Source organism: Ruditapes philippinarum, unplaced genomic scaffold (genome assembly GCF_026571515.1).
Source record: "Ruditapes philippinarum isolate M1 unplaced genomic scaffold, ASM2657151v2 ctg3313_1_1_1_1, whole genome shotgun sequence".
In the NCBI taxonomy this organism is placed as follows: domain Eukaryota; kingdom Metazoa; phylum Mollusca; class Bivalvia; order Venerida; family Veneridae; genus Ruditapes; species Ruditapes philippinarum.
In genome coordinates this window covers 288,812-310,944 of record NW_026852598.1, presented here as the reverse complement: position 1 = coordinate 310,944, position 22,133 = coordinate 288,812, and the positions used below count along the sequence as shown (strand labels likewise).

The following is a 22,133-nucleotide window of genomic DNA, read 5'->3' as shown; positions in this document are numbered from 1 at the left end:
AAAAAAAAGTATACTTCGTGCATTTGTAATACGATTGCTATTCTTAAAAAATATGTTTATGATCATTCTTGTTTTGTAATGATGGACGTCTGCCTAAACGTTTCTTTAACTTAGTGTCGCTATCACTAAATAACATTTCTGAAACAACCTCTTTGCCAAATAAATTAAACCAGTTTTTAAACAATTCTTCACGAAAAATGTCTTCTTCAATATGTTTTATGACACCATAGCACAGTGTTCCACAATCAAGATACATTGAAGTAATGTTTGTATTATTATATTTGCTAATCCATAATTGGCTAATATGAGCAGCGTTTATTTGTTTCTAAGCTTGTTGATTTATTTGAAATTCCCATAGAAATGATCTCCCTATGTTGGTTTGTAAAAATCGAAATCTATAAAATACAGAAAAAAACAGAAAACCTAAAGAAAGCCCAAAAAGTCACCATCCTTGATCATTCTAAGGATCATTCTTTTACTGTTTTAAAAATATTTAGTTTTGTTCTGCATAATATTTTCCATGTCTCTTTTGATGGAAAAACACCAGTTTCTATAAACTTTATTAAATACATTGAGATATTATATTTCCGAAGAATAGGTTACAATATCTGGGACAAACCATCGCTGTTTTTTCTCTGCAATACTACTGCAATAAGGTAAATGTACAAGAGATATCAAAAAATAGAGAAAAACAGAATCCCTAAAGAAAACCCAACACGGCAAAATTGTAAAAAGTTGTAGGCTAGGTTTGATTGAGCCTGTTCATGGACGGTAATGGAAATTGCAAGTTACCGTCAAGTCATTTTTTCCAAGAAATGTTAAGGCTATGATTAGATGCGAGTTTAGTGACATGCTTTCAGCATTCATATCTCCAAGGAACAATATTAGACAATATTCAGAATATGAATCACATATTGCTTGTAGCGCATTTAATCTACGTATTATATTCAACTTTTGTCATGCATTTTTATACATGTATAGAAAATGTCTCTTTTATTAAAGAAGTGTGGTATTATATCTCATCAATCTTGGAGAAATAAATTAATATATGCTATTTAAATGTCTATTTGTAATAACAGCCTGAAACATTGTCTGTTTGTTCTGCGATCCTTTATTTTTTTACATTATTAGAACTTTATTATTACAACATGTTATTTTGAAACTACAATTATATACTTTTTAATACTACAATTGAATACATATATAACGCTGTGTAAACGATTGATGGACGAAAATAAAACATTCTATCTTTTGTGTTTGTTTATCCTGAAAAATTCGTGTTCTCGTATGTCATACCGACAGCTCTATCCTCTGAAATATATAACGCTTATTACGTCTTATTTCCGTACCAATTAGTCGTGTCGACAGTTACACTTTTATAAAAACCATTTCAACACAACAAATAAACAAAATAGTGCAACATTCAGTCAATTGATAAAAAAATGTTTCAAATGATCATCAACTCAATGAGCGTCAGGTCAGACTCTAAAAAATTTAATGCATGAACATGTTCCTAATATTTTCAGTCAGTTTCCGATGAATTATTTGAATTTCACTTAAAAAGTACTCGTATTCAGTAGTTAAACATTATATCAAATAATCGTAAATACCTGTTGTAGAGAGATTAGTCTCACTGTACATATTGTCAACATTGTTTCTTGTTTCATGTTTCAGCTCTTCATAGGCCGCATTCTCAGATCCTTGCCTGCAAATTATATACTCATTAAAATGTTAAAAAATGAGCATACATGTAATATAAAATATAAAATATGTCATTGTTCATGTTTCACAATCCTGAAAAATATCGTTAATGTTGGATTGAAATACTTATAAAGCGGTGGTTCCAATATTTCTAATTGATTGTTGTTGAATCACCCTTAAGATATGTTGCCTGCTTTATAAATTTGTCTTTTGACGTGTTATCTGTAATATACAGGCTTCATTACCTCTAATTTCCTTTCAAATTTTCATTTTGTTAAGTTCCGCCCCTTGTTCTTTCGTTTAGGATACACACGTTCTATTACTTGGGGACAATACGCCGCTTTTCATGGAATGTACTTAGTGTAAAATTGAAAGTTCCATGATAACCGCAATATTAACATCTGCGGATGTTTTGAAATTCCAAATGTGACCATTTTCATGTTTAAATGTTGAGTCTCGCTTAAGCCGATGACAGGGGGCGTGGAGGTAACTTGCATGTTCAAGTACAGTTCATGGACTGGCTTAATCAAACCGAGCCTGCAACATTTTCAATTTTTTCGTTTTCGGCGTTCTTTAGGGATTATATTTTTCTCTATTTTGAAGGATTATTACAATAATAAATAATATTTACTCTGTGATCTATTAGTTTTGATGCGTTTAAGTAACATGTACGTACATATAAATCAAAATTTACTTACACGGAAGATAACTGCAATGCGACGTCTCTGCTATCAGTTTTGTTCTTGAAATTGCACTCTGAAACCAATAAACTCTTTTTCATGTGCAAGAAAGAGCTAACTATGTTAGTGATTTATATTAAACAAATAATCAACGAATTATTTTGGAAAAGATGTTTAACTTATATCTTATACATCGGGCACACTAGTCTAATTAAGAAATAACAATGTTATTGAAATCCGAAAGTGGAAATCACAATCTCATTACAGAAAAAATCACTAATAGCGGACACTTTTATAGCGAACTTCCGGTTATATGGAACAATTTTTATTTTGGCTCGAATTTAGCCCATTGATAGCGAATACGGATATAAGGAATTATCTATTGTTAGGAACTCATTGTTTAATCCCAATTAAGTTCGCAGTAGAGAACATTACACTTTTATAACGAACTCCAAAATACCGATGACATTAAATATCGGCTATCCGTAAATAGATCCCGCATTTCTACTTTCGTTTGCATTAGCACGGATTAATACTTTGTCTAATGTACCGTTTATTGTTGAATGTACTTCAATACAAGTATGAAAACTATGAAAAATTTACATAAGCAGTACGAAATAGCTTACTATTTAGGATATCGTTGCATGAGTTTTGACACCAAGATAAAACGATTATTCAGTTTATTCGATTAATATTTCTTTTTTTTACGATAACGTCATTTACAATCGGGTTTCAACATAATTACCCATGCTATTTCTTGAGCAAAATCCATAGAAAAGTACAAAGTACTCTTAATTGAAATGAAAAGAAATCAATATATTCCATAAGTAAAAGTCACCCTTACTTAAAGCTACTATTCCACACAAGGTAGTTTTAGCTATTTTGATATAAAATGTCATCAAAGAAAAATGTTCACCACAGACTGGTACATTTATATGGCACTAGATGATTAATACATTTCTTGTCCGTTGAAACAACATCTAAGTTATGTTTTTGAAATGTTTACCATGCTGTAATTTTAAACTGTTGCAAATTTTTATTTTGTAAAACTAGACTTAAATTATAAACACACCCGTTAACTGGTTGCAAGAAGATCAGTTGGTTGAGGGTAGAAAAGTTGTGCGCTTGGTAATTATTTTATCCTGCAATCGACTGTTAAACAATATATCAAAAATAGACAAAAGAAGGAAAAATTTTGATAATTCGGTTTAAAACTGACATTTATTTAGTAAATTCTACCTGCACCAACTTGTTGCACTAACTACATGTAAATGGGAATGTTAATAGGGGTGTTTATATCTGTGTCAAGTGCAATAGAACAGCCGTTAGATCACAGTCATCTCGTGGAAACTCCATATTTTACTTGTATGCAAATTTAATAACGGTTAACAATATGTTGATGTTTTAAGACCCGTTTTGTGTGGGAGGGTAGCCTTGAAATATGATAAAAGATATTAAAATAAAAAAGGAAGGAAAACTAGAAATATTGGTTATTCTTAATCATGGAAAGGAAACGAAAAGCGCTGAGTTTAAAAATAAATATGATATTTTACGAGAAATTGAGAAAGGAAGTAAAACTAAACCTGAAATAGCACATGATTTTCAAATTTCAAAAAGTACGCTCTCGGGTATTATGTCTAAAAAAAATTATTCTACAGGAGTATCAAACGTCATATCCTCACCAGGATAATACGATAATATATAATCGGCAATTTTTGAGAGATTTAAATGTCAGAGTCAGTAGTATGCCAAACAGCGGCATTATTCTTTAAAAAAAGCTGATGTATAAAAATTATATATAAAAAAACATTGCAATTATTTCTTTTTTTCTATATTAAATCAATGTAAGGATGACAACAATGACGAACCCAAATGAATATTTTTTCTTAACAAAATGCTCTTCAAAATGGATGACGATGGTAAAAAATCAGTTCGTTATATGTTAACCTGTTCACTATAAAACTCCTGATACAATAACGATCAAACATGTACAATAACACCATCTCAGTGCTAAAAAAATGACGGCTGTTTTCTTTTGTTTTTTACAACAATGGCTATCTATAAAGAGACGTGACGATTTAAGGTAACACTACGTTATTACTAAGTTGTAGTCTATTTTAAAATTACTTATCTTGTAAGAGTTATTAAGGAATTACTTGGCATATTACGGTGTGATAAAAACAATGCCATAATGAAATTGAAACAAGATATGTTTGTAAAATATGTATGCCCCCTATCGGCAGCCAAATAATCATGTGATCAGTTTATTATGACTGACTTTTGACCAAGTGACAAAAAGATCAATAAGGGTTAATTACTGGTACCTACAATGTCAATATGGCCTTGACCTTTGACCCTTGACCCCAAAATCAATAGGGGCCATCTGCTGGTCATGAACAATCATCAAACCAAGTTTGAAGTTCCTAGGCTTAAGCGTTCTTTAGTTATTGATCGGAAACCGTTTTTACCTTCAGGTCAATGTGACCATGACCTTTGACCCCTTGAGCCCAAAATCAAAAAGGGTCATCTGCTGGTCATGTACAATTATCATATCAAGTTTGAAGTTCTTAGGCCTAAGCATTCTTTAGTTATCACTCGGAAACCTTTTTTACCTACAAGGTCTTTGTGACCTTGACCTTTGACCAATTGACCCCAAAATTAACAAGGATCATCTGCTGGTCATGAACAATCATCAAATCAAGTTTGAAGATTCTAGGTCTAAGCGTTCTTAAGTTATTGATTGGAAACCGTTTTAACCTACAAGGTAAATGTGACCTTGACCTTTGACTCTTTGACCCCCAAAATCAATAGGAGTCATCTGCTAGTCATAAACAATCTTTAAACTAAGTCTGAAGTTTCTAGGCTTAAGCGTTCTTTCGTTAATGATCGGAAACCGTTTTTACCGACAAGGTCAATGTGACCTTGACCGATGACCCTTGACCCATAAATCAATAGGGTTCATCTCCTAGTCATGAGCAATCATCATACCAAGTTTAAAGTTCCTAGGCCTAAGCGTTCTTTCGTTATTTATCGGAAACCGTTTTAACTACAAGGTAAATGTGACATTGACCTTTGACCCTTGACCTCAAAATCAATAGGGGTCATCTACTGGTCATGAAAATCATCATACCAAGTTTGAAGTTCCTTAGCCTAAGCATTCTTTCGCTATCACTCGGAAACTGTTTTTACCTACAAGGTCAATGTGACCTTGACCTTTGTCCACTTGACCTCAAAATAAATAGGGTTCATCTGCTGGTCTTGAACAGTCATCATACGAAGTTTGAATTTCCTAGACCTAAGTGTTCTTTCATTAGCACTCGGAAACCGTTTTTACCTTCAAGGTCAATGTGACCTTGACCTTTGACCCCTTGACCCAAATATCAATAGGGGTCATTTACTAGTTACGAACGATCATCATACCAAGTTTGAAGTTCCTAGGCTGAAGCGTTCTTAAGTTATTGATCGGAAACCGTTTTTACCTACAAGGTCAATGTGACCATGACCTTTGACCCCTTGACCCAAAAATAAATAGGTGTTCATCTGCTGGTCATGAACAATTATCATACCAAGTTTAAAGTTCCTAGACCTAAGCGTTCTTTCGTTATTGATCGGAAACCGTTTTTACCTCCAAGGTCAATGTGACCTTGACCTTTGGCCCCTTGACCTCAAAATCAATAGCAGTCATTTGCTGGTCATGTACAATCATCGTACCAAGTTTGAAGTTCCTAAGCCTAAGCGTTCTTTTGTTATCACTCGGAAACCGTTTTTACCTACAAGGTCAATGTGACATTGACCTTTGACCCTTTGACCCCAAAATCAAAAGATGTCATGTGCTGGTCATGAACAATCATTACAACAAGTTTGAAGTTCCTAGGCCTAAGCGTTCTTTAGTTATCACTCAGAAACCATTTGGTCTACGGACCGACCGACAGACAAATGCAAAGCAATATACACCCTCTTCTTTCAAGGGGGTCATAATTAAAAAAAACCAACAGCAAACATAAACCACCACCCCGCCAACAACTAAAACAACAATAGAATCACCATCAAAAAAGCAACAACAACAAAAAATATAATTATAAAAAATAAACTTACGGACATGACAACATGACGAATCTTTTCTCTTGTAAATGACAAACGTACACAATCCAATCACAAGAATCATAACTGCTTGCACACTAGCCAAACATGCAATCGCTATGATGAAATTTGAGTTATCTACATAAGATATAATACTGAAAAGTTTAATATCATATATAAAAATCTGTATTTAATGATACAAATTAAAAAATACTATTATCTCAAATATAGAAAATTGTACGATCACGAATCACGAATCCATTTATGTTGTTAGAAAAATGATAACTGTTGGTTGAAATATGATAAGATAATTACCAGAAACGTAAACACTGACTGTTTGCTCAACAATGCGGCCATCAGAACGTTTTGCTGTGCATGTATATTCCCCTGTATCTTCTGTGGTAACGACTCCTATATTCAGAATGTTGTATTTGCTATGTTCTCCCCAGGAAATGTTACATGGTGGATTACACTCAGAGGTACATATGATAGCAGGCATGGTGTCTCCACTCATCATATTGTAGTGTGTTTTACTCGGCACCATTTTTAGCGGATGGCTTGGTCCATCTATAATCATATCAAGAAAATTGAAATAATTTGAAATCTACAATTATTTGTTTTCACATAATGCTGATTCGCATATTGTCAAATAACATATTTAAATCATGTCATGTTTAAAGTTCCTATTATGAAAAAAAAAGAACTTGAATATGCTCAAAACTGTGTCTGTTATTCATTTGAATTATACAAAATATGTATGACTTATTAACCTTAAAGTGTACAATACAACAAAAGGAAGGCCTGGACTATATAATATTTTTATTTGTATTATATAACGAAACATATTAGAAACAAGAGGGCCATGATGGCCCTGAAGTCGCTCACCTGTATATAGGCCCCCAGAGCGGGGCCAGTTTAAACCCCAGGTTTTTTGTTTGAACAAACTTGGTAGACACCCATTAGAAGATATTTCATGCTAAACATCTAAGGTTTGGCTCGTTGTGTTTTTTTTTTAAAAATCTTTTAAGATTTAACTATACACATATAGTTAAAAGCAATGACACCCCTAGGGCGGGCCAGTTTTGACCCCATTTGACACTCACTAGAAGATGTTCCATGCTTAATATCTAAACTCTAGCTATTTGGGTTTTTTTAAATCAGATTTTTAAGTTTTTGCTATACACATTTTAGGAAAATCAATGTCCCCCGGGGCAGGGCCAATTTTGACCCTAGGGCATTTATTTGAACAAACTTTGAAAACATTACTGGAAGATGTTTCATGCTTAATATCTTAACTCTAGCTATTTGTTTTTTGTTGTTTTTTTTTTCAAATAAGTTTTTTTTTAAATATTTTGCTTTACACATACAAGGAAAATCAATGACCCCGGGGCAGGGCAAATTTTGACCCCAGGGCTCTTATTTGAACAAATTTGGTAGACACCCATTAGAAGATGTTTCATGCTAAATATCTTAGCTCTAGCTCTTTGGGTTCTTTAAAAGAAGATTTTATAAGTTTTTACAATATGCATATATAGAAAATCAATGACCCCCTGGGGCGGGGCCAATTTTGACCCCAGGGCTTTTATTTGAACAAACTTGATAGACACTCATTAGAAGATGTTTTAATGCTAAATATCATAGCTCTAGCTCTTTGGGTTCTTTAAAAGAAGACTTTATAAGTTTTTACTATATGCATATAGGGAAAATCAATGACCCCCTTGGGCGGGGCCAATTTTGACCCCGGGGCTTTTATTTGAACAAACTTGGTAGACACCCATTAGAAGATGTTTCATGCTAAATATCTTAGCTCTAGCTCTTTGGGTTCTTTAAAAGAAGATTTTTTAAGTTTTTACTATATGCATATAGGGAAAATCAATGACCCCCGGGGGCGGGGCCGATTTTAATTCTAGGAACAAAATTTGAACAACTTTGGTTTTGGACCTATAGATGATACCATAGACCAAATATCAAAGCTCTAGGCCATTTACTTTCAGACCAGAAGATTTTTCAAGTTTTCACTATATGTATATAATGAAAATCAATGACCCCCGAGGGCGGGGCCAATTTTGACCCGAGGGCCATTATTTGAACAATCTTAGTAGAGGTCTTTCACACAATGTTTCATGCCAAATATCTTACCTGTAGCCTTTGCCAATTCAGAGAAGAAGATTTTTTTATGTTTTACTATATACATATTAGAAAAACCTATGACCCCCGGGGTGGAGCAAATTTTGACACTAGGGACAAAATGTGTACAACTTTGGTATTGGACCTTCAGATGATACCATAGACCAAATATCAAAGCTCTAGGGCATTTACTTTAAGACCAGAAGATTTTTCAAGTTTTCACTATATGTATGTAATGAAAATCAAAGACCCCCCGGGGCGGGGCCAATTATGACCCTAGGGCCATTATTTGAACAATCTTGATAGAGGTCTACTACACAATGCTTCATGCCAAATATCTAATCTGTAGCCTTTGCCAAATCAGAGAAGAAGACTTTTTTAGATTTTACTATATACATATAACTTAAAGGAAAAACCTATGACCCCCGGGGCGGGGCCAATTTTGACACTAGGAACAAAATTTGAACAAGTTTGGTAGAGGACCCATAGATGATACCATATACCAAAAATCAAAGCTCTGGCCCATGTACTTTCAGACAAGAAGATTTTTAATTTTGTGTTTTTGAAATCCTTTTCTGGCCCTATGACCTACATATGCAACAGACCGGAACCATTTGAACAACTTTGAAAGGGGACCACTCAAGGATCATTTCTGTAAAGTTTGGTTGATGTGCAGTCATTAGTTTCAGAGGAGATGTTGTTAATGTTCAAAAGTTGACGACGCACGACGCACGACGACGCACGACGACGCACGACGGACACAGGGCCATCACAATAGCTCACCCTGAGCATTGCTCAGGTGAGCTAAAAATCAATCCGTTAAAGATGACGATTTAGTAGTGATGATCATAACAAACGTGATGAAAAATTGATGAATATGAGTATTAATCGGTTTTGTATTCTACTAAATATAACACGATAAATTGAGAATTACTGTATGAAACATAACCCTTATATTTTGATCCTAAACATGAGCAAAATGTACAAAAAATATACGAAAAAATATTTTGCTGCTAATTTTAAATGGAACACTTTTGCATTTGTTTTTGTGTTACACATACAAGAATCTGTTTAACCGTTTACTGAGGCGATATATATACCATGGTATTTTATAGTGAGATAGAACATTGATCATACATCTAACTTTTATTGTGGTATTCACATCAGTGATTCTTCCATCATCTTGTATTGCACGGTAGGTAACATTCCTTCCTCTTCCAACACGAGGTATCCAAATAAGTCCATTTTTTTGTATAAAACTGGCTGTTTCCTTTTTAGATTTACCATCTAATAACCATATCATAGTTGCGTTCGTTAACGGCCGCTTTATCAGTGAAGCTTGCGGATGTGCAAACACATAGACTGCGTCATTTTCTTCTTGACTATGACTTGGCTTAATTCTTGTTCCTTCAAGTTGGTATGCATAAAATTTAGTAGTAATGTTTACTTTCAATTGTTTCACATGAACTTAGAAAAATAAAATACTGTGAATTCACTTATATTCGTGGGCATGAAATTTCGTGGTTTTATCAAAACGGGCATTCTCGTGGGTTCTTAAATTCGTGGATTTTCATTTTCTTGTAAAAAATTTAGTAACCTAATGCAAAGTAATCTTTAACTTAATCGCCGAACATTTTTACTTACAACATGTACATATCTTTATGTGTCACACAATAAATTTAATCGTTGCCTCTGGGCATAACTCTAATATAGCACAGTTACTGCCGATAATTGGCTGCAATTAACACATTTATGTGACATGATATGCACCTCCATTACACACACTGCCCCTTTATTTCACCGATGTAAACATCGCATAATTAATCAGATCTGATTGTATAGATCAGATATAATGTTTTGGAATATTTTATCATTTAATACATATAACGTACATTGTAGAAAACAATTTTCAAGCTATTTCAATATCAGAATAAAAATTTATCGAATGTACAAATTGACGTATCCAATAGGTTAATTCACCTCATTTTCTATCCAACACGAAAAGAAGAAAATGGGGTATCAGATCTTATAATATGAATAAGATCTGACAAAACCAAACACTTTTTCATTAAATAATAATGCTGGACATTGTAGAAAAATGGTTTCTTTTATCAATATGTCCCCATCAATAAAATTATGGGCTCATAAAATAAGGTATTCGCGAAGGAAATTTTTCATATTTTCTTCTATGGTATTTTCCAACAACCAATGAAATTGAAGTATTCTCAAATTAACAGAAATTAACAGAAATACAACAATATGATTGGTTACAATTATCGTGTACAGTAAAAGGTTTATTTTCTCTAATTTCGTAAATTTAAAGTACTTTTCGTCTCGTTTAACATCATTATATGTGTGGTGGTTGGTCCATCTATCCGATTCTGATAAAGGTTTGAGTGATTTATTAGTGCGTGGTCCGCGAGCTCACATTTTCTCCAGCAAAAAGATGAATGTATTAAGATATAATCAATGCCGTAAAATGAAACTTTACAAGATAAATACAAGGTAGTCTAACTAGACAAAACTTTTTGATGTATTAGGTTAAGACGCGAACACAATAACATTACGCGAGAGGTAGTTGCCTAAGTTATATACTACAGTATAGGATACTGTATGTAAGTTTGGACAAATATTTTATATTTTAAATTTTTGAGTCAGTGCACAGCCATTGTATAAAGTGTACAAAACCTATTTTAAGTGTTTATTTTTAAAAGTGGCCCTAATAAGTGGCCGTGAAACGGTGCTATTGAGAAGTTTATTTATTTATTTATTTTGTAATTTATTGCTATGTAATTTTAATTGAATAATTTCTTAAATAGGCTGTGCACTAGACTATTTTTACCATACAGTCTCATGGTTATTATCAAAATTGGGAGGTGCTGGCTACAGATTACCCATAATGTCAAAAAAGACTCCATATTGTATATATCCCTTTGCCCCCCGCCCCGTGTTATTTATTATCTATCTTTTTTATTCCTGTATATATAAACTAGTATCCTTAATACTAGTAAACGTGAACCCGTGCCCCCATATGGCGCAATACGTTTATCACGGGTTCACTCAAGCATGAGATTTTCTTAAATATGTTACATAAAGACTATCTCATCACATTATGGGTAACCAAGTTATTATTATTAGCCATATTTGGGACTTAGATTTTTTCTTATTCTTCTATGAATTGTTTAAGTAATAGAAGATTAATTATTATGTGTGATATCTAGATGCATAATAATTTATAGACCATGAGACAGTGATAAATAGATAAGGCCGTTTCCACCACATTTTAACTATCATATTTGTTTTAATTTTGAAATAAAGTTGGTAAAAACACGTATACATTGGATGCAACGGGCACCTGCTAAATCTCTATCCCGTTCGCGCGACAAACTTGTCGATATAGGTCAATCCGAAAATTAAGAAAATTTGCAAATTATCACAAAACCGGATTGACCTCCTTATTTTGTAAACAGAGAATTTTCGGCCAATGAGAACAAAGGAGGCAATCCTCTCTAAACCAATTAAAATTAACTTTATAAAGCGGGTGTTCGGTAGAACTTACAAAAATTACAAAATTAAAAACAAACTCTGCTAATTACAAACATGTAATTAATTATATGCATCCCAATGTATACGGTTTATAACATTTAAATAGAAACCAACAGTCAGCCCACAATGAATTGGTCAGAAAACGTTCCTGACATGCCTTCTTCGCAAGTCTGCGAACTCTACAATATAGGTAATATTTTAAATTTTTTTAGTTATAACTAAATATTAGATAGACCTGCTATAAAAGACGGTAACTGCTATAAACGTCTTGGCCAATTTTAAAATAAGTGCTTTTTAATAAATTAAATTTTAGAATTCTTAATCTTAGTATGGGATTGCCCCATCTTCCTCCCATGGCAGAGGTTGTACGTAGAGACTACCCTGTCATGGGGGATATGGTATGCACATAAACACATGTACGGATATAACAAAAAGTAATTAAACATCAGCTCCCCCTTTTTAAAAGGTTATAAATGAAGTATATGCTCGCCCATATGGTCTCTTTCCGGTGGCGAGGGTAAACAAACCCAAACACACACACATAATTAAACGACATCTAACACGTTTTAACCAGCGAGTTTAAAAAGTTTACACCCTGAATTGGTTTTACCATATTTGACAGTAACTACACGCAACGTCACAGCGACTGTGTAGATTGACATGCATATAAATTAATCTGAGTAATAACACAAATATGTGTGGATCTAGTAAAACTGGATCATTTAAAAACGACAAAAGAAAGTGCTATTCATCTGTTTTAGCAATTGTGTTTTTTATCGTTTTGTGTATTTACGACATTAATATCAAAGACTTTTTTTAATTAATATTATGAGCAAACTGACATTTTTTATAAGCGCCAATTAATTGGATTGCCTGGGTTCCCATATTTACTCGATTATGTCAAGTATTCTAACAACAATCAAGTGTGTATATGCGACCGACATTTGTGACAGTAAATTAAGGACATAATTATAATCGAGTTTTTTATCAAGTTTCTTAAATATTGCAAACGGATTTAATCTGTCACTACCTGATTATCTGTACATGTAAGTATGTATATACATTTATTTCACGAAAATTGGTCGGAAAAGAGCCGACGCATGTTTGTAATATATAGGACAGAAACAGGGTAAAAAGTATTTGTTGGGATAAAATTTCGTCGGATCTTAAATTCGTGGATTGACCTACCCACGAAAACCACGAAAATTCGTGCCCCACGAATGATAATGATTTTACAGTAGTTTTCTTTTGTTCGTTATATGCCATCTGTTACACTAAGTTAAAAAAAAACATATCTGTTTGCTGTTCAAATGTGGTAATTTTCTTTTATTTATAAAATGAGTAAGAGGCTTCATTAGATTAAATACATCTAGTTTGAAAATAATTTAATGCGATTGAAGGAACATAAACTCGACTTCAGTTTAATAGTTACATGTAATACTTACGCATGACATAAAGGACAAAACAGGCGATACCACCAGGAAAGAAAGCAAGATGAAGTATTCCGTATGTCCCATTATCCTCCATACTGATGTTATTTAAATCAATTTTCAGACTGAATGGAACATCATAATAAGAAACAAAACTTATGTTTAATCTGTTTTTCCAAACAATAGTACCATAGGAAGTATCTATTGTAGATGCGTTGGATACACGAACCTTGAAAAGATTTCCTTTAGCTGATCCCGACACCTTTTCCATACGTATTTCAAATGATAGGAAGTCAGTGACGTTGTACAGAAAAGTTGCTGTTGTTCCCTCTGGTGTAAATATCGTTTGATTGAAATCGCATTCTGTGAATAAATACAGAAAGAAAAGTGTAATAAAAAGGAATATGTGAAACGAGAATTGTGAGTTGACTGAATGATGATATGTTTTAGTTTGAGAAGCAAGTAAAGTATAACATACTGAGCACGTATTTTTCACATAAAATAATACATTTGCCTATAATTGTACACTTGGTAAAAATACATTTATTTGTAAACATACAGATATTAAATTGAAACACTGATAAATAAATATATCACATGATTGCATACATTAGTGCATTATTTGTTAGTTTTTATTTTATTTTTGCCTAAATGATGACTTCCTTTTATAGTAATAAACAATTTCCTGTTCCGTTTATTTTATTTTCAATTTAGCAGATACTTGCTACAAACAGAGTACTTTATTTGAGTTTGTTTTAAATTTAAAGACAGCAAAGCTACTCAGCTGATATTATTAAGACCTTCATCAAAGATCAGTAAGCATACAAGTCAATAGGACAAATTATACATGGCATTGCGTTACCGTTCTAATAAGGCGAATTACAAAGGCATATACAAAATAATATTAATAATAATAATAATAATAATAATAATAATAATAATAATAATAATAATAATAAAAATAATAATGTTAATAATAATAATAATAATAATAATAATAATAATGATAATACTAATAATGATAATAATAATCATAATAATCATAATAATAATAATAAACAAAATATAAACACAATAATAAACAAAAGAAAGCAACAACAACAACAAACAAAAAATAACGGATCAAACCTTAAACCATATTTTTGTAGATTGCCTACAAAACACTTATCTCTAGCACACATTATGTTAGATAGGTCACAATCTTGTTATATGTGTCAACAAAGTACTGTAGACCCTTTCAAGTAAGGGATTAGCGTCGAGGAAGAGTTACTTTTCTTGTCGGAAATGACGTTAATATGGAATTTTATCACATAAACTGCGGTAGAGAAGTGAAATAAAGCCATTTAATAATCAACGCACAGAAGGCGCTGAATTTGTTTGGGTCTCAAATTGTCAGAACGGTGAAGGTTGTATGATTATAAACCAATTTGTTTGTATAGTGTCTCCAATGCTGTTTCCAGTGTTTATATATATATAACAATAGTGAATTGGCTATAAGGCTAATTGCAACACTAATATTCAATTCAATGTTTATTTGGCTTAAACAAAAAAAAGAAAATCATGAGTTGCCTGAACTGGGGTTTGAACTCCAAACCTCTCGATTCCAAAGCGAGCGAGAAAACCCCTCTACCACGGGAAGTTAGAAGAACAGTCTGAAGAATACCATATTATTCTAAATTAGAGTTTGTAACCCTTATTAATTTCGATATATTTTGTTCACGGTAAACATGTTGTTTAACACTGAAGTAAATAATCATGGAGCTGAATATAAGCATGTATATCTATAAGAATAACACAATATTAGAAATCTTCGACCAATCGTGAACTATTTTTTCGTTACGAAAATTAATGCGCCTGTCATTTGACAATCTTTACGCAGTGATCTCCCCTTAATTTTTCGGCGTTAGTGTACATATGAAGGGAAATAACCTCTTCGAGGAGTTTGGACTTCTTTCGGCATTTGCAAATAAAAACATCAGGGTCTGAAATTTCGCTACCATTATTTGTTTGGTCTGACGACCCAAACAAATAAAAACGATATTACACCATTTTAATAACACTTTGACGTGACGTTACTTGCGTTATATACAAACACAGCATAAAAGCGCGCTAACGTAAACGTTACACTATAAGAATCTTACACCGGCTGCCAGTACAGACCGGAATATCTAGCTCGAGGGTAACTGTTTACAGCGGTAACGAGGCATTGCCGCGTTTCCGCTAAACAGTTACCCGAGAGCTAGATATTCCCGTCGGTACCGACAGCCGGTGTTTAATTCTTTTTCTTGCATATTACATGTCAATTATTTTCGGAACAGAAATTATGAAAACTGATATTCTCATTACGCACTTTTTTCTTATAGTAGCGTATGAACATACAATTTCATTCATAACGGAAAAATGACGTCATCTTAAGAACGCGATTCATTCATAAAAGGCGCGCGTCAATGACGTCATTTAAAGCACGCGACTTGTCTTACATGGGGGTGTAAGACAGAGTTTTCTAGCACCGGTGTAAACGGTAGATAATCCTGTCTGAGGTGCAAGAAATATAGGTGAGTCAATGAAAAATGACTCTTTTTAACAGTTTACCGTTCGTATTATAGATATGTGAAAAAAACAGAATATTATATTCGTGTAGATTCAATACTAAATTTACTGAACTCGTTGTATAAAGCAATATTATGCTCGCCAGAGGCTCGCATAATATGAATTTATTCAACTCGTTTAATTTAGTATTTAATCTACACACCTTCAATATCCGCTATATTCTATACGGACCGCTTCGAATATAAGCTGATCGAAAGTTAAATGCGAAATACTGATTGTTCCCTTACGCATACATAACTTCCGTACCAAGCCAATAAATAAACAAATGTTTTATACACAAACTGAAATTACCGGATATAAGACTCTCATTGTTGCTCCTGTACGAACTTTTTGAATACAAGTGAATATATTTTGATACAAATGATAATTAATTTTTCTGAAAGCATTACCTCTACTGAATCCATCAACTGTACGTAATGCAAAAAATCCAGTAAAATTTAAGAACCAAAAAATATACGACATTTTCAAACTGCTTCTATATAAAATGAATAATAAAAATAGTTTTCAGCAGGAAGTCATTATATGAAATCGATTATATACTTATTATATTCATTCGGGCCATACATTTCAACTGAAGCGTCAAATGATATTAAATACGCAATAACTGAATGCGGAAGTTACAGTTCAAGCTTGTTTGCAATTTGTAAATGTATTGAGAAAACACGTTATTCATATAATACTGCATGCAAATAAAGCTTTGATATATTATAGGGGCATTGCGTGATTTAAAGTCACGTTATGCCTCAAAAACAAATAAATTAAATAATTTATAAGAAATAATCAACAACAAAAAACAAAACACAACAACTAAACGTCTGAAAGTTTTAAATGCATTGCACATCCGATACAAACAGAGCCTGGTTCTATAGTTCTTTATAGAGGATAATTGTTTGTTTTGCATGTAAGATTGAAATTTATTTAATTTTACCTATGAAATATGGTGCTATATCAGTCAAATATATTTCATATTTTTTAAAAATAAATATGAAATATAAATATGAAAGTGGGCGGAGTCAAAACTCATATTTATTTGAAGGGACTTCTTTCGCCATTTTGTTTGAAAAATCTGATAAATACATACAACTTTTTTGTTGAATTTTGTTTTGAAAACTATCTAGAATGATAGAAAATGGTCTAACTAAGAAAATAAATACGAACACCAATATCTTTAATTCAGTCATTAACGCTGTACAGACGTTTAAAAATATGTGGCTTTTTATCATGTTTCGTGAAAATATATTCCAATATGGTATATATTTTCACTCAACATGATAAAATGCCTCATATTTTCACTCGCCGTCCCGGCTCGTGAAAATATGTGGCTTTTTATCATGTTTCGTGAAAATATATTCCATATTTCACTCAAACGAAAAAATATCCTCTTAATATTTCACTGAGTGAACACCAGATACAATATTTTCACGTGTGGCGTAGCCACGAGCGAAAATATAATAGCTGGTTTTCACGAATGAAATATATTTCCATCTTATATGTAAAACAAAATAATTTTTCTTTTTATTTCATGCTTTTAAAGTGATTTCAAATATTTTTTACTGATTTTGCCGCGTAACGTCGTGCATTCTCCTTTATGACGTCATCACATCATGACGTCACATCATAAATTTTGAAATATAGTTCTTCTAAATTTTCTCTTTTTTTGTTACATTTTTAACATGATGTATGATGACATCCACTTTCTTTCCCTAAAGAAGCAAAATTTACGTATGACAGCATTTAATTTTGCCTGTTATACCATTTAGATATGATGTTCTTTCAGATATAGTCCGGCTACAGTGAAAATTATATCTTATAAATTTCACTAGTGGTTTATCAGAATATAATCATCTGATATATTACAAGATTCAAGATTCAAGATTCAAATAACTTTATTTGTGTTCAAAGGCCTCAGGCCCAAAATACATAGCATACATACAACAATATAGTAATATGGTTGCGTCACCTTAACAATGTTTATTAATGCGTAAAAAGACTAGTTGTTTATGTTATCCATTAAAACATATACATAAAACATAAGCTTCCTTAATGTGATTATACAGTAAAACACTGTAAAGCATGAAATAAACGGTTTTAGCAAGAAAATTATATGTTTTAAATGCTCGATAATATATAACACCAAGGTTTTCAATTTTTAGGCGCATTTCAAACATTGCCAGTAGAATGTCTCTATGCTGAAGCAGCGAAACCTTAACTTTAACTACGTAGAAAAATACTTTCCCTTCAGAATGCAGCTAGAGTATCGCCAAACAGAAAAAAAACGCTTAAATGATAGTTTCAACGTTAAGCTTTCGTCTATAAGTAGAAACATTTAGAATACCTCCAAAGTATACTTTTCGACGAAGATGATTGTAAATTTCTAGATGTCAATATTACTTTTTTTTAGTTTTTAAACGTCACCTAATTCTCCCGAAATGTTAAAAAAAAGACATTGTTTGCAAATATTGAAAAGGCTACCTTATAATGCATCAGATTGAATCTATATATTTACCATTGTTGCAAAGGTCCTTGATATGGCTTACGTGCATAATTCAATTTTGCTTTCGCATATAATTCTATCTGGCTTTCGCATACAATTCACAACATGTCAGGTAGGAGTACAAGAAAAATGAAAAAGACTGTATGAGATGACAAGACGTTAATGCTAAATTTATCTAAAAAGATATTCAAAGGCAGCCTTTCTTTTCGATTTTGTATTTGAGGAATGTTGATATCAAACAAAATGTAGTTCGACTGAAATTCTATACATTTAACTATTGACAAACGAATAATTAACCTCTATCTATGTGTACCAGCAGAACACGCAAGTTCTACCTACTACTTTGATTCCATTACTGGATCTATTTAAAGCAACAGAAAACACTCTAATTAAGAATACGACCAAATGGGTACAAAGTAATTTCCGATCTCTCGATACGAAATACGTTTATTACACGCATTTAACAATACAATACAATACAATATTTCTTTATATAGTCAAGATTACATATAATGTAACAGCAGACAATTTACGAATAATTTAATTATTAAACATATGTGGGTGTATTTAACAATTTGTATAGAACTAGACATGCAAAATATATTTCAAAAACAGCAGTTTATAAGAACAGCGTGTCTAGTGTTATGAAAATTTTGACTAAATAGCTTTCACGAGGGGAACAGTGTTAAAACCGAGCATTTTAGCATGCACACAAATGAGTTATATTTATATTAATTGTACAAGTCAATTTCCCACAACTAGTACTTCTTTACATCTAGTAGTTCCATACTAAAAATTGGAGACATTAGAATAATCAGAGACACTTGGGATTATGTGCGTGGCGCCCCTTCTTGATCCGCATGTGTATACACCATGTCTATTTTTATCGTGCAAACCGTACGTCAAAATATTTTTGCATAAGACTTGGTCACATGTCTTGAACATAAACCATTTTTTTTCGCGATTTTAACAACGTTTTAAAATGTCCCTAAAATATCATAATTTCATATAGCTTTCCTTTGATGTGAGACGACTGGAATGAGTTTCGGCACTGTTTGCGCTTAATTTATGCCGAGAACCAAACTCCCGCAGCAGTTACTTCTCCTGATCAGTATACAGTTATTTCATATGTGATTTGGGAACAGTCAAACTGTTGGCCCGAGGTGGAGGGGGTAGTGTTTTGAACTGTTGCCCAAGGCCGTAGGCCGAGGGCAACAGTTCAAAACACTATCCCCGACACCGAGGGACAACTGTTTGACTGTTCCCAAATCACGCATGAAATAACTGTTTTATTACCTGATCAACTACTGTTTTAACAGTATTTGCAGAAGAAAAAAGGAACAAGAAAATAGTTTTGCACATATGTTAATAATTAAACTTAATATTTTAACTATGTCACGTCACGTCTGGTTCATGATCAAGATCGATGGACGCTTCAAGTGGGAATCCTCTATGACGTCAATGACGTCAGAGCACGAGAGGGAAACAGTCGAAACTATTGACCGGTCAACAGTTCGCGAATGTTGACGTTTTTAGAATTTCAGAAAACAGTATACAGTTATTTCATATGTGATTTGGGAACAGTCAAACTGTTGGCCCGAGGTGGAGGGGGTAGTGTTTTGAACTGTTGCCCAAGGCCGTAGGCCGAGGGCAACAGTTCAAAACACTATCCCCGACACCGAGGGACAACTGTTTGACTGTTCCCAAATCACGTATGAAATAACTGTTTTATTACCTGATCAACTACTGTTTTAATAGTGCTTGCAGAAGAAAAAACGAACAAGAAAATAGTTTTGCACATATGTTAATAATCAAACTTAATACTTTAACTATGTCACGTCACGTCTGGTTTATGATCAAGATCGATGGACGCTTCAAGTGGGAATCCTCTATGACGTCAATGACGTCAGAGCACGAGAGGGAAACAGTCGAAACTATTGACCGGTCAACAGTTCGCGAACGTTGACGTTTTTAGAATTTCAGAAAACAGTAAATAATAACAAATTACATTTATATAAGGTATCAGGTAATAATATACAGTTATTTCATATGTGATTTGAGAACAGTCAAACTGTTGGCCCGAGGTTGAGGGGGTAGTGTTTTGAACTGTTGCCCAAGGCTGTAGGCCGAGGGCAACAGTTCAAAACACTATCCCCGACACCGAGGGACAGCTGTTTGACTGTTCAACAGTTCGCGAACGTTGACGTTTTTAGAATTTCAGAAAACAGTAAATAATAACAAATTACATTTATATAAGGTATCAGGTAATAATACTAAATGTAAAACTAGTTATCTTAAATAACTGTATATATACAAAGACACGATTTACTTTTGCGTTGCACGATTAATTTGTAGTAATCATGTCAGTCTAGGAATTTCATTCATAAAATTGTGGATTTAGTCGGTAGCGTTGACCAATCATAGTAAAGTATACCTGGCGAGTTGTTTAATTCAAATAAGAAGAAGAAATCAACTTATTGTTTCAAAATATATAAAAAAACATACTTAAAGATGTCAAGGTAGCATAGTCGGTACTATTTAACAATTCATTATATTTGATTACATTTGGATGTTTATAATAATTTTCTGAGATATATTTTGTATTATAGGTTGTATAATAATTGCGTTGTTTACAATGTGACATTGTAACTTGTTCAATTTATAACAATGTATATATTATATGTGTCATTTAGAAAATTGCAATTCAATAATATAGTTTAAAATACGAGTGGATAATCTTATATAATTACTGTGTATACTTTAATAAAACGATAACAATATGCTTGTTAAGTATGGATTTATTAAAACCTCTAAAAAAGTGTTGTTTTTTTTTAATTTCCTTATTTTTCCATATTCTACGTTGCTGATATATGTTAGTCAAATGGACACTAAATAAAATCCAATATTTTTAAGAATTTAAAAACTTTTCTTTAAATTCCGTATCGAGTGTATATCATAAACCGTTCAAATCATGGCTAAATATCTCAATTTATTTACTAACCTTAGCATAAATTTGTTCTGAATTTTATACATAATCATATACTAGTGTATGCATGCATTATGGAAAATCAGTATGTCGGCGAAAGAGCGTTTCGTTGAAAGTTCTTTTTTTACCTAAGAATAAGTTTTCTTGTAGCAATAAATATGAATGCTTCTGATTCTCCACATATCCAAATAGAGTAAAAAAAATGTTCGTTGTTTAATATAATCTTACAAATCACATTATTTCATTGATATTGTTATTTTATCAACTCCATTTCTGAACTTTTTCTCTCTCTTGCATGTTGATACATTTTTTTTCAACGCAACTATATTTCTATTTTGTTTATCTTAATGTCTACTCTTTCTAAAACATTCAATTTTTAATACAAGAATGGCAAACTTAAAAAACAACAATTATTATGTAATATGAAAACATTTTCATTCAAAATGACGAACACATTGTTATTTAAATTGACACAGGTG

At 32.6% G+C, this 22,133-nt stretch overlaps 1 protein-coding gene across 1 annotated transcript; it reads right to left on the bottom strand.

Annotated features, from left to right (window-relative positions):
- Positions 1–14: 14 nt before the first annotated feature.
- Positions 15–16,665, bottom strand: LOC132718676 (uncharacterized). The gene is made up of 8 exons (XM_060702395.1): positions 16,564–16,665; positions 13,580–13,927; positions 9,726–9,995; positions 6,777–7,028; positions 6,477–6,599; positions 2,400–2,457; positions 1,611–1,705; positions 15–1,311 (listed from the first exon to the last, which is right to left on the bottom strand). Exons 1-8 carry the CDS (start codon positions 16,634–16,636, stop codon positions 1,262–1,264), a joined length of 1,269 nt encoding a protein of 422 aa, XP_060558378.1. The 5' UTR covers positions 16,637–16,665; the 3' UTR covers positions 15–1,261.
- Between the last annotated feature and the right edge of the window lie 5,468 nt (positions 16,666–22,133).